The sequence below is a fragment of the Dipodomys ordii genome, unplaced genomic scaffold (genome assembly GCF_000151885.1).
Source record: "Dipodomys ordii isolate 6190 unplaced genomic scaffold, Dord_2.0 Scaffold85, whole genome shotgun sequence".
NCBI classification, from domain to species: Eukaryota; Metazoa; Chordata; class Mammalia; order Rodentia; family Heteromyidae; genus Dipodomys; species Dipodomys ordii.
Window position 1 is genome coordinate 6,686,045 of NW_012267301.1, and position 14,243 is coordinate 6,700,287.

At 41.4% G+C, this 14,243-nt stretch overlaps 1 protein-coding gene across 4 annotated transcripts in view; it reads right to left on the bottom strand.

The window, feature by feature from the left end:
* The window catches only part of Rbm27 (RNA binding motif protein 27), a 64,665-nt gene extending 64,360 nt beyond the window's left edge, over positions 1-305 (bottom strand). For 3 of the 4 annotated variants that reach the window (XM_013025565.1, XM_013025567.1, XM_013025564.1), the window contains exon 1: positions 35-261. In XM_013025565.1, the coding sequence (XP_012881019.1) occupies positions 35-93 (59 nt within the window). In that variant the 5' untranslated portion in view covers positions 94-261. Of the gene's footprint in view, positions 1-34 lie in introns of all 4 variants that reach the window. The other variant, XM_013025566.1, reaches the window with a different exon arrangement.
* Between the last annotated feature and the right edge of the window lie 13,938 nt (positions 306-14,243).

The following is a 14,243-nucleotide window of genomic DNA, read 5'->3' on the forward strand; positions in this document are numbered from 1 at the left end:
GCCCCGGCGGCCCGGCCCGGCCCGGCTCACTCACATCGGCTCCAGCAACTTGGCCAGCCAGGACTTGAGGGCATCCACATCCTCTATGAGCATGGTGCGGGAAAGGCGGGCTCGGCCGCCAGTCCTCCCCAGGCCTGCCGTGGGTCTCCGCTCGCCGCCTCCTCACGCTCCCCTCACGGCTGCTGGCGCCCGGGCCCACCAAGCATCTTCGGAGACTTGAACCTACTCCCCGGGCCGGGGCCTAACAGGAACTAACCCAAGAGCCCTCACTCAACCTAGCCCAAAGGCGAAAAGTAGGCGGGAGATCATGCCGAGTGGCGGGCGTGGCAACCAATGGGAGCGAGAGGGCTGTGCGCGCAAAGCCAATGAAAAGGTTCGCTCCCTCCCCCCCCCCCCCCCGGCCGGCCGGCCGTGCCCAGTTAGGGAGGAGGGACCTAGCAAGGTAGGTGGAGAGCTTGAGTGAACTCCTGGTGCAAGATGGTATCTGGGAGAAGGTGCTGTGCCTCTTAAAGGGGCCACGGCGTCTCTCCTGACCACGCCGTCCCTCCCCCCCACTCCGCCCGCCGCGGAATACCGGCGTCTGCAGCTGGGAGTGCCCGGGGGAACCCGGTGAGAGCCCCTCTTCCAGGTTCCTTCCTCGGTTTTCCTGAAAACAACCCTCTCGTGTCCTGAAGTGACTCAGCTGTAGTAAATCTGCAACACAACGTGCCTTTGCTTCGCGAGCGCCACATTGCAAAGAATGCAACACCTATTTTGTGCTCATCACACGATCGTTTTGCTCGGCACTCGCCGTTTTTCTTTTTTCTTTTTTTTTTTCTTTTTTTTGCGGGGAGAGGGGGTGGAGCGATAAGCTTGAATCACGAGTGTTTCTGACAGCCTTGCCCTAGGACATCCTCGTTTTTTAAAACGTGGCGCACAGAGGTACGAGACTGAGGCCATTTCATTCTTACTAGATATATTAATAAATGCCTTACCCAGAAGGAAATTTGATTCTAATACGTCTTCCACACACACCTCTTCATTGCATATCTAAATTTCAGTATATTTTTTTTGTTATATCTGGCTTGTGTTTGGCATTTGAAAAATTAGAAATTACCAAAAGAGGCAACTTAGTTTGCAAAGAAGGAGTTTGAGAAACTCCTTTTGGGGTTCTGAAAATTACTGGCTTAGTGGTTGTGTTAGAATGTGTATTCAATAACAAATGCTGAGCCTCTTACTATTTTCCCCAGTGCTAGGAGTCCCCTATCCACTTAGGAAACTGAACTTTGCAGCATAGTAATAACATTGTGAAAAATGCTTGAAGAACGCACATCTTATATAAAAGGAAGAGATCAACCCCAAACAAGCAGGTATATACTCGCGAGAGCAGGTAGAGACAAGTTTTTTCTGCAAAGAGCCAAATAGGGAGTATTTTGGATTTGATGGGCCTTGAAGTCTTTGTAGCAACTACTGGACAAGCAAAGCTTTGGCATGAAACTGACCATGGACAGTAGGCAAACACAGATATGTGTCTCTATTCGAGTAATATGTGGAAATTTTATATTATATAAAATTTGCAACTGTATGTAATTTGTCACATCATGAAGTTTGTTTTTCCAACTACTTAAAAACATGAATGACATTGTAACCTCAGCAAATGTACACAAGCAGATGACATCAGTTTGGTTTGCTGATTGCAGTTTGAGGACCCTTTTATTGAGTAATTTTTTAAAAAAGGAAGTGCATTTATAAATCATCTATGCATCACTTTCACCGACACTCTTCCCACAAACTCCACACAAAGCCCAGAGAAATGAATGGATTTGCCCCAATCACATGTTGCAGGCAGAGCAGAAAGCACATCTGGAGCTTCTGACAGCTAGCCCAGAACTTTTTCACACCCAACTGTGGCCTCTTCTTCCCCCTGTCCTCCCCTCCTTCCTTTATGCCAATACCCATTCTTCTTTCACTTCTTTCCACTAAGTATTACCCCCAAAATGACATAAATTTAAAATGTGAGGTTAGTCAATCTAAGAAATAAAACAGAGCCTGGCACCAATGGCTCATTCCTGTAAACCTAACTATTCAAGAGGCTGATATCTGAGGATTGAGATTCAAAGCCAGCCTGTGCAGGAAAATCCCTCAGACTCTTATCTCCAATTACCCCCCCACAAACCCTCGAAGGGAAGCTGTGGCTTGAGCAGGAATACATAAGGGACAGTGCCCAGGCACTGAGTTCAAGCCCCACTAAGTGGGCGTGCACCCCCCCCCACACACACACACAAGAAATAGAAGAATTTCCTTTTTTTATTTATTATTTTTTTTTTCCGGCTGTGGGGCCTGAACTCTGGGCCTGAGCACTGTCCCTCAGCCCTTCAGCTCAAGGCTAGTGCCCTACCACTTGAGCCACAGCGCCACTTCCGGCTTTTTTTCTTTTTGCTTATGTGGTGCTAAGGAATCGAACCCAGGGCCTCATGCATGCAAGGCAAGCGCTCTACCACTGAGCCAACTTCCCAGCCAAGAAGAATTTCTTTTTATCAGTGTCAATCACTCTTTTGGAAAAATGTAAAAATGCCTCTCAAATACAGTTATGCATTTCACAGAGGTGAGCGAGAGAGCAACTTCCTAATGAGCAGGATATCATTTATGCACATTATAGAGAAAACAGCCCTGATCATAGTAATGAAATTTGGGTTTGGACACTGTGGGTATTTCCCCCTTTTTTGACCGTAAATTTATTGTATTCATTCTATGAATTGAGTACATTAAATAGATACATGGAAACATAAATGTAGATAGAGGGGCTACGAATGTGGCTTAATAGACAAATGCTTGCCTGGCATGCATGAGGCCCTGAGTTCAATTCCTTGGTACCACATAAACAAAAAAAAATTAAAAATTGTAGATAGCTATTAGGACTAGTGTTTAAATGTAAATATTGAATGGCAAACTGTATCTTGAATAATCAGCACTTATAAAAGAGGTGTTTTAGGGCTTGGAAGGTGACTCAGTGGTAGAGCGCTTGTCTTGCATGCCTGAGGCCCTGGGTTCGAGTCCTCAGCACCACATAAGAAAAAAGAAAAAAGCCGGAAGTAGCGCTGTGGCTCAAGTGGTAGAGCTCTAGCCTTGAGCTGAAGAGCTAAGGGACAGCGCCGAGGCCCAGAGTGCAGGCCCCATGACTGGACCCAAAAAAAAAAAAGAGTTGTTTTGTGCAAGCCTGTGGTTTATGCTTGTAATACTAACTACTAGGAATGCTGAGACCAGAAGGATCTGTTTCAAGGCCAACTAAGGCAGAGAAGTTAACAAGGCCTATCTCAAAACAAATCAAAACAGGGCAGGAGGCAGAGTTCAAGTGGTATAGTTCCAGCCTAGAAGGCACAAGGCCCTGAGTTCAAATCATAGTACCAACAACATCTTTTTAACCAGCACCGGTGGCTCATGCCTGTAATCCTAGCTACTCAAGAGGCTGAGATCTGAGGACTGAGCTTCAAAGCCAGCCCAGGCAGAAAAGACCATGAGACTCTTATCTCCATTCAACCACCCAAAAAGCTGGAAGTGGAGCTGTGGCTCAAGTGGTAGAGTGCTAACCTTGGGCACCAAAGCTCAGGGACAACACCCAGGCCCAGAGTTCAAGCCCCAGGACTGGCCCAAAAATAACTAACTAGGCTAGGTGCAGGTGGCTCATGCCTGTAATCCTAGCTATTCAGGAGGCTGAGATCTAAGGATCACAATTTAAAGCCAGCCTGCGCAGGAAAGTTCCTGAGACTCTTATCTCCAATTAACAGAACACCAGAAGTGGCACTGTGGCTCAAGTGGTAGAGAGTTCTCCTTGAGCTGAAGAGCTGAGGGACAGTGCCCAGGCCCAGAGTTCAAGACCCACAACTGACAAAAAAAAAAAAAAACTAGTTAAATTTCTCAGAAATAGAAGTGGGATACAATAAAGTCAGTCCTACTCCATGCTTGCCAGGAATTTTGTACATAGAACTCAACTCACCTGCAGTCCCTGAATAGATAGGACACTGACTTCAGCCATACAGTTACCTGATTGGATTACCCTGATTGAAGTGGATACATATATACATCAGTACAACATCCACATTGAGCATTGACTATCATGTGCCAGACTCTCTGAGGCAGAGGCAATATATGAAGAAAAAAATTGAAGTTTTCTCTATTCACTGAACTTTTCGGGGAACAATCTGGACCACTTAGTAACCAGCGATATGAAAGACATTGGGAATCATCAGAGCACATGCTCAGGACCCACCTTATGCAAGTATTTCAGTGCACTGTTTACTTTCATCCTCAAACTTCTCTGATATAATGGCTATGACTCTCAGACAAGAGAACTTCATCCAGAAAAGTCTTGAGAATGAGTGGAAGGATCCAATCTTGTCTATGCTTCTTTGACTCCAAAGCCCACCTTTGACAACTACCAAATCACCTTACTAGCAAATGCTAAAATATGAACTACAGGGTTCATTCAAAATTCATTAATCAAATATGCATACAACCCATTGCCATCTGCTAGTCACTGTTCTTGGATAGCAAGTAAGATAGATGTTAAATAATATATCTTTGCTTGGGTAAGGTGAATACTTAACGAAGATTGATTTAGAGTTCTCTTAACTTTATTTTTATTTGCAGAGGAAAAAGCTGCCAATTTATATAAGAAAAGAGATATTGTTAATAAGAGGCACTAAAAAGAGAGTGACTACAAGAATAGCAGCATTTAAATCATCCTTATTCAAGCCAAGATTCCTTTCTTGGCTTGAGACTACCTGGGCTTCAACCAGAAAGAGCTATCAACATTAGGATTTCATACAAGTGTTGACAGAGGTAGATAAGCCCTCCAGAATGAGAATAGATCATGCCAGCAAATTATTTTATTCCCTACTCAGATGTACAATAAGAGAGGTTGAGAGTCACTTTTCTTTTTTTCTGTGAAATTTACAAACACAGCAGTGCCTCCCCTTATGAGCAATTAAACTAAGCTTTGCTAGAATTCCAAGCTACAAAGCTCACATTTACAGACTCTCCTGTCTATACATCCATAGATGATCATCAAATTAAATAATATTCCTATCAAAATGTCAGAGTCTCCTGAGTCTGGGTCATTTGGGGCAGCTCATCTGACTAAGAAATGTGTCGCTTTAGTAAGAGCCCATGGAATCTTAGCTCTGCAAAGGCAAGGCAATTTGACAGACAAATGGTGAGTTAAACTTGGAGAAAAATATGTTTATTCTGAAGTGCAGTTCGTTTCCCTGGGAGAATTGTAATATAAAGGATTGTTTATATTTTTGACTTGTGTTATGTTATGTAAATATTTTAATAAATATTTATATACACAAATTAATTTAGCAAATATTTATTATACTTAAATACTAAAGTTGTACATGTCTACATATAGATGACAATTTTGAACAATAGTGTATATGCAGGAAAATTAGATCATTCATAGATAACTATGAACATAACATAAAATGGTGTAACCTTGCTCACAATTGGCTGTTTCTTACAACACTAAACCTGCAATTACCATATGACCCAGAAATTGCACTCCTGGGCATTTATCCCAGAGAACTGAAACCTTATGTTCACACACAAATCCTGTACACAAATGTCTATAGTAACTTTATTTGTAGTAACCATAAAAATGGAATCAGTCCAGATTTAACAGGTGAATGGAAAAACAAACATGTGATACATATACAACATGGAATATTACTCAGCTACAAAAGAAATAAACTATTAATATATGTAACTCCTTGAATGGATTATACTGAGGCCACATAACAAGTTAGATCTATTACCAATGGAGCAGGTAGATGAGGTTTAAAAAACGTGTAACAAAGTCAGTATTTAGGCTATAATACCAGTGCTTTCAAAATGCTATTGTTAACAGAAATTGGAGAAAGAATACGAATGTGCTCTTTGTATTATTATTATGTCTTTTGTGCCAATTCTGGGGCTCAAACTCAGGCCCTGGGAACTGTCTCTGAGCTTTTATAGCTCAAGGCTAGTGGTCTACCAGTTGAGCCACAGCTCTACTTCTGGCTTCGAACCACAATCCTCAGATCTTAGCCTCCTAAGTAGCTGGGATAACAGGTGTCAACCACCAGTGCCAGCTCTATATTAATTCTTAGAGTGACATATGTCTCTACAACTATTTCAATTTAAAGAAGCTGTTTGAAGCCAGGCAGTGGTGGCTCACACCTGTAATCCTAGTTACTCAAGAGGCTGAGATGTGAGGATTACAGTTTGAAGCCAGCCAGGGCAGGAAAGTCTGTGCGACTCGAAAACCTGGAAGTTGCATTGTGGCTCAAGTGGTAGAGTGCTAGTCTTGAGCAAAAGGAGCTCAGGGAAGCACCTAGAGTTCAAGCCTCAGGATAGGCAAAAAAAAAAAAAAAGCTGTTTGAACCAGGTGCTCAAGTAGTTCACACCTGTAATCCACGCTACTCAATAGGCTTATATCTGAGGATATGTATGATTCAAAACCAGCCTGGGCAGGAAAATCCCTGAGACTCTTATCTCCAATTAGCCACCAGAAAACTGGAAGTGATGCTGTGGCTCAAGTGGTAGAGCACTCGCCTTGAACTGAAGAGCTCAGGGCTGGCGCCTAGGCCCAGAATTCAAGCCCCACAATTGAAAGAAAAAAAAAAAGCTCAGGGAGAACACCTAGGCTCTGAATTCAAGCCCCAGAACCAGCACCAAAAAAAAAAGTGTCATCTCTGTGTATAGTTACTGGCAGTAGTCCTGGACCTATTCTCTATGCTTTATGGGTTCCAACTGGATCTTTGTGGGCCCTGAGGCCTGATACCTCTGCAGACTAGAAAAACACTAAGAGAAATGTGTGCTATTCTACTTAACAGCAACAATAGTAGGCCGACTGGTTATCTTTCTCATGTTGGAAGAGAGCTGCCTTTTCTTCTTTGGATTAAGTAAACCCTTTGGATTTTAGACACAGCACCTAATAATAACTCACCTTTCTTGGGTACCAGTCTCTCTGCCCAGGGCTTTGCATGTATCAATCTCTTTAGGTTCATGCATTCAGACTTTATCTCAAGAAATATTGGTGGAAACCTATCTTAGGCAGAGCCCCATCATAGGCCCTGGAGACACAGCCATGAAGGACCCAGGACTTCTTTTGGAGAGGTCTTTTAGCATCAAGAGAATGATGACAAGCAACTCTGCAATATATCATTTGTGTAACGAAGAAGAAAAAGTGGGAGGAAGGAAGTGATAGCAAAGGTAAAAACTCAACACTGGCCTAGAGATGGCAAGAGTGGCTATGTGTATTTGAGAGCAGGGCTTACCAGAAAATGTTAAGGCCCTGTTGCTGGAGCTGGCTTGGTGAGCTTGAAGAAAGGCAGGAGGAGGTTCAGTTACAGTGAGCCAGGAGGGAGATGATAATAGGTAAGATGATCAAAGGTCACATCATGAAGGTCTTTCTTGGGTTAAGTAAGAATTTTATTTAGTCACATTTTATTTAAAGTGTGTGTGTGTGTGTGTGTGTGTGTGTGTGTGTGTGTGTGTGTGTGTGTGCTGGTCCTGGAGCTTGAACTCAGGGCCTGGGCACTGTTTTTTAGTCTTTTCACTCAAGGTTGGCACTGTACTTCCACTTCCAGCTTTTTTGTGTGTGTGCCAGTCCTGTGGCTTGAACTCAGGGCCTGAGCTTCTTTTGCTTAAGACTAGTGCTCTACTGCTGGAGCCACAAACCCATTTCTGGATCTTTCTGAGTAGTTTATTGGGGATAAGAGTCTCATGGACTTTGAACCACAATCTTCAGAATCCATAGATTCATTTCAGTGTCCTCCTGAGTAGCTAAGATTATAGATGTGAGCCACTAGCACCTGGACTTGGCAATCTTCTGACTTGATATGTGTGTGTGTGTGTGTGTGTGTGTGTGTGTGTACATATATTTTTCTTCAGACTTGACCTGTGTCTGAGTGCTATCTTCTGAAAGCCCCTCAAGCTCCCATTCCACAGAAACTTTGAAAAATAATAAATAATTTGTTTTTCTTTTTAATTTTTTAATTTTTATTCTAAAGGTTCGGAGGGGTTACAGTTATATGTCAGGTAATGAGTACATTTCCTTTTGAACAGTGTCACCCCCTCCCATAATTATTGTTTTAAGCCAATAAGTTTCATAGTAATATTATAGGTAGCAATAGATAATTTCTGTTGTAGTTTTTGAGACAGGGGTCTTACTATAAAAGGCTCAAACCAAGGTTCGTTTTGTTTTGTTTTATCTCTTCCTCTCCAGTGTAAGGATTATAGGCATGAGCCACCTTACCTGGCTTACAAGCAGGTGATTCAGATGTCACATTGTCCCCATGAACTCATGACAAAGCCTCCAAAACTGCATGGAATGTTGGCAGAATGGCAGGCTGCATCTTATAGATCTGGAGTCTGGAGTCACATAGCCTAAGTGAGCAATTTCTAATTCCTGAGAATTAGAACTATCTCCACTTTAGAAGAAATGTGGACAACAGAAGGTTTTCAAAAATTTTTCAACTACTCTAGTTTGGTTACATATTTTTTCTTCATTAAAAATAATCTGTCTCTTTAGCATGTTTGCTTGTAACTAGTTCATGGCAATAAGATTTATAATTTTCTTTACTTTATTTACTAAACTGGCTTCCAGAAAGTCTCTTTTCTTACTGGCTTACCTGCTTAATATTTCTTGAGCACTTACTGTGAGCTGGGCCCTTGCTTGGTATAGCTCATTTTATTTCACAGTAAGCTGAAGAGGTAGGTAGGGTATTTTCATTTTCTACCTTTTACATACCAGGACTCTGAGGTTCTGAAGGTTGAGGGAACTTGTCATGAAGATAGAATGGGACAGAACCTTAAGTCAGACTCTGGCATCCGATGGCAGACCTTGTGGACATGATCACTGACTGAGCTTGGTGCCTCCCTCTGTTGACTCATGATTTTGGTCAGAAGCTGCACACAGACAGGCTCCAAGATCAACTATATTTATATTTTAGAATGAATTTTCTTTCTTCTCTCTATACTTCTGTTCTTTTGCTTGCATCATTAAAAAAACAGGAAGTGAAAATATAAAGGTAGAACATAGATATAAGAGAAGGCAATTTTTTTCTATGCCATTTATTTATTTTCTTGAAGTAGTTGTACAAAGAAGACCCCATTCTACAAAGCAGTATATGAGTACAAAGTGTCTGACAACATTGTCACCCATCTCTCCTAACCCATCTCTCCTCTCACTTTTTTTCCTTTAATTGAGATTAGGTGATTACATAAATTTCACATATTTCATGGTATTGTGGAATAGTGATACTTAGAGTCACAAACACATTTTAACTTTCACAAGGCAAACTGTCATTATCATGGTCTAGAAAGTTTGTGAATTCTATGAGCTTTGACATTACAAGTTATTTTTTCCACATCAGGTGATGTTTACATTTCTTTCCTTTTGCTTAGTGTCGACTGTTCCCACTCATTCTGTTCCTCCTTCTGGCTTCCTTCTATTGCGTGCAATTATCTACCATATATATGCTCTAGAATATGTAGTCATTTAGCAATGATATGACAAAAATGGGTGGCTTTTCTTTGTTTCTTGAGTCCTGTCTGCCATATCTTCTTGTACTTTGGCTTTAGCATCCACCTATCAGGGAGATCATGTGCCGTTTGTTTGTCTCTTTGTTCTTGGCTTACTTTGCTCAAAATAATCTGCTCTAGTTCCATCCATTTCCCTGAAAATGCCATTATTTTGTCCTTTCTAATGACTGCATAATATTCCATTGTATATAGGTACCACAATTTTTGGATCCACTCATCAGTAGTGGGACATCTGGGTTGTTTCCAAATCATGGTTATAGTGAACAGTGCTGCAATAAACATGGAGGTGCATGTGTCCTTGTATCCTGGTTCCTATTGTTCAGGGTAGATGCCTAGGAGTGGTATGGCTGGGCCATAGGTGAGGTCTATATTAGGTTTCTGAGGTACCTTCAGACTACTTTCCAAAGTGGTTGTATTAGTATACATTACCACCAGTAATGCAGTAGGGTTCCTCTTTCTCTGCATCTCCTCCAGCATTTGTCATTGGCTGACTTTAGGATGTGGGCCATTCTGATTGGGATAAGGTGGTATCTCAGTGTTTTGTCTATTTGAATTTCTTTTACTTCTAAGGATGAACATTTCCTCATGTGTTTCTTGGCTATTTTTATCTCTTCTTTTGAGAAGTCTCTCTTTAGTTCCCTTGCCCATTCATGATTGGTTTGTTAGGTTTGAAAGGGGTTAGTTTCTTGAGTTCCCTGTAGATAATGGTTATTAGACCCTTGTCTGAAATTTTGCTGGTAAAATTTTTTTCCAATTAGTTAGCTGTCTTTCAAATTTGGTTGCTATTTCTTTGTCTGTGCAGAAACTTTTTATTTTAAGGTAGTCCCATTTGTCCAGTCTCTCTCCAATTTGTTATGACCTGGGACTCTGTTCAGGAAGTTCCTTCATGTGCCTGTAAGTTCAAGTGTCTCTCCTACTCTATCCTGCTGTAGTTTCAGAGTATCAGGTTTGATGTTAAGGTCTTTAATCCATTTTGAGTTGATGTTAGTGCATGGTGATAGGCTAGGGTCCACTTTCATTTTTCTGCATGTGGTGACCCAGTTTTCCCAGCACCAATAGTTGAAGAGGTTATGATTCTTCCACTGTATGTCTTTGGCTCCTTTGTCAAATATCAACTGACTGTAATATGCTGCTTTATTTCTGGGTCTTCTAGTCTGTTTCATTGGTCTTCCAGTCTCTTTTTGTACCAGTACCAAGCTGTCTTCGTTATTATGGCTCTATAGTAGAGCTTGAAATTCGATATTGTGATCCCTCCTGCATTGTTTCTTTTGCCTAGAATTGCTTTGGCTATTCTAGGTCTTTTGTTGTTCCATATGAACTTTTGGACTGTTTTCTCTATTTCTGTAAAGTACATCATTGGGATTTTAATGGGAATTGCAATGAATGTGTATATCAATTTTGGCAGTATAGCTATTTTCACTATGTTAATTCTGCCTATCCAGGAACATGGGAGATCTTTCAATTTCCTGGTATCCTCTATGATTCCTTTGTTGTTGTTTTTTAATTGTGAAAATACCATACAGAGGGGTTACAATTACATGGACAAGATAGTGAGTACATTTCTTATCAAGCATTGTTGCCTCCTCCTTTGTTTCCCAATACCATCTCTTCCCCTCTCCACCCCCCACCCCCACAACCTCCCCTACCACCACCACTCCCACCCCTACCCCGCCAAACTTGTAAAGTTTGTTTTTTGACATAATGTCTTGTACATGTCATTGTTGCAATGGGTCCACCTGTATCCCTATTTAAACAGTTTGTTTTTTCCCTTCCCCTCCACAAATTATATCAACATCAAATACCGTGAAAGCAGAGGCTTATATCCTGGGGGAGGTACATACAAAGCAACAAATATGATTCCTTTTTTTTTCTGGCTTCCTTTACGTCTTTGGTTAGGTTAATTCCTAGATACTTTATTTTTTTGGTTATTATGAATGGGGTTGTTTCCTTGATTTCCCTTTCTGCTTGTACATTGTTGGTGTACAGAAAGGCAACTGATTTTTGTGGGTTAATTTTGTATCCTGATACTTTGCAGAAGTGGTTTATAAGCTCTAAGAGTTTGGGGATGGAGCCTTTGGGGGATCTTGGTTTGAAGCCATGACTTTCCTTGGTAAGAAAGTCAGTGAGAGTCTTTAACCACCAAAAAGCCAGAAGTAGAGCTGTATTTCAATTGGTAGAGTATCAGCCTTGATAGAAAAAGTTAAAGAAGCCAGGCACTGGTGGCTCACGCCTGTAATGCTAGTTACTCAGGAGGCTGAGATCTGAGGATCGCAGTTCAAAGCCAGCCCAGGGAGGAAAGTCTGTGTGACTCTTATCTCCAATAAACCACTAGGAAACCGGAAGTGGTGCCGTGGCTCAAGCGGTAGAGCGCTTGTTTTGAGCTGAAGAGTGTAGGGACAGTGCCCAGGCCATGACTGACCGAAAAAAAAAGAAAGAAAAAAGAAAAAGTTAAAGAATAGCTCCCAGGCATTGAGTAGAAGCCCCAGGACTAGTGCTCGGGTGTAGGCTCGCGTGTGGACGCTTGTGCGCGCGGGCGCGCACGCGCACACACGCACATACACACACACACACCCCTCTATTTAATAAAAGATGTCTAGCAGCAAAGGGAAACCACTGAGTACCACTTACTTCAGGAGCACTTGCAAAGAAATGGCCACCAGGAAGGATCTTGTTATCTAAAAACAGAGAAGTTATGTAACTGAATGAAAAACAAGTACAAAAGGATTCAAAGAGAAGCCCAAATTAATTATAACCTTAGGGTTCTCAATTTAGCAATGTGGATGATTTACCAAATTGGGTAGAGTGACCAGTGGGACAAGTTTGTAAAGAATAATCAGGGAGGAATTAAGTTTTGCTATGGAGTTTTGAACAATGAGTGTGATATGGTTTGGCACTCAGAAAAAGCACACCACACAATTAGATGGTTCTAACCAGCTTGATTAAGCCAATGAAGAGATTCTTACAGACACAGAAAGCTTTTGTTCATTTTAATCACACCAATTTTTCTTAAAATAATGTTAAAGATAGATGACATTTTAATATGCATAGAATATGGCATGTGTGTATATATATGTGTGTGTGTTTGTATGTGACATATGTATAAACAAAACTCATGCATATTTCTTTAGGTCTCATAACAATTTTATGAGGTACACACTATTATTTTTATTTTACAGAGTGGTTAGTTGACAGATGTCATTGAGCTAGTAAATGATGAATTGGATCTGTGTAATACAAATCCTGAGTCATCCCTCCCTCCCTCCCTCCCTCCCTCCCTCCCTCCCTCCTTCCTTCCTTCCTTCCTTCCTTCCTTCCTTCTTCATTTCCTCCCTCATTCCCACCCTCCCTTCCTTCTTTCCTTCCTTCCTTCTCTCTCTCTCTCTCTCTCTCTTTCTGTTTTTTTTTTGGTGCCTGGGGCACCAAAAGAGACATATCCTAGGCAATAATAAATTTTATTTTCTATGTACCTCTTGTAAGTTCCTCTTTAGCCTATATACTGTTCACCATCTTGACTATCACCATCATGCCCACTCTATTCTAGTTCTATGACAGGTTTATGGGAAGCAAATATTTGTCCAATAAACATTTGTTACATGAATACCAATGATGCATCAAAGATGACAAGTAGTATAAGTCAGGACAGAATTGGAACAGTAAAGTATAATATTAGTTATAAGAGCTGTCCAGGATGAGATCCCTTCATTCATTCAAAACATATTTATGCAGGGTGCAGGTGGTTCTTGACTGTAAATGAGCCATTCAGGAGGCTGAGATCTGAGAATTATGATTCAAAACCAACCAGAGCAGAAAGTGCATAATAAAACTTATCTCCAATTATTCCCCCCCAAATTCCCCCCCAAAGTGGTTCTGTAGTTCAAATGGTAGAATACACAAAAAGTCAAGGACAGCACGTAAGCCCTGAGTTCAAGAACAGGACCAGCACACAGACAAACACAGACACACAAAGACACACACACACACACTCATAAGGCACCTACCAGCTCAACACTGCTACACAGTCTTTGCTGTTATAAATCTTGAAGTCTCATGATAAATCAGCAGCACAATTCAGTAGGATAAAGTGCCACTTCTGGCATTTTCTGTTTATGTAGTACTGAGGAATTGAACCCAGGGTTTCATGCATGCTAGGCAAGCACTCTGCCACTAAGTCATATTCCCAGCCCCATGATAAATTTTCTAAGGGCAAGTAACAAAGAGGGATTATTTAGGAGACATTTAATCCAGACTTGGGCTATCAAGAAATAATTTCTAAATTGTTAGTGGCTAAGGGAAGAAGGCTGGAAAATGATGGAGAGAGAGTAATTTAGATGTGTAAAAGCCCTTGATACAGGAAAGCTAGTGGTAGGCTCTTGATTGCTTAAGGTTTCTTTTTTTTTTTTTTTCATTTAGCCTTTTTTTTGGTCAGTTGTGGGGCTTGAACTCAGGGCCTGGGCACTGTCCCTAGGCTTTTTTGCTCAAGGCTAGCACTCTGCCACTTTGAACCACAGCACAAATTCTGGTTTTCTAGTGGTTAACTGGAGATAAGAGTCTCACAGACTTTCTTTCCTAGGCTGGCTTTGAACTGCTATCTTCAGATCTCAGCCTCCCCAGTAGCTAGGATTACAGGCGTGAGTCACCAGCACCTTGACCATCTAGGCAATTTTTTTTTTTTTTTTTTT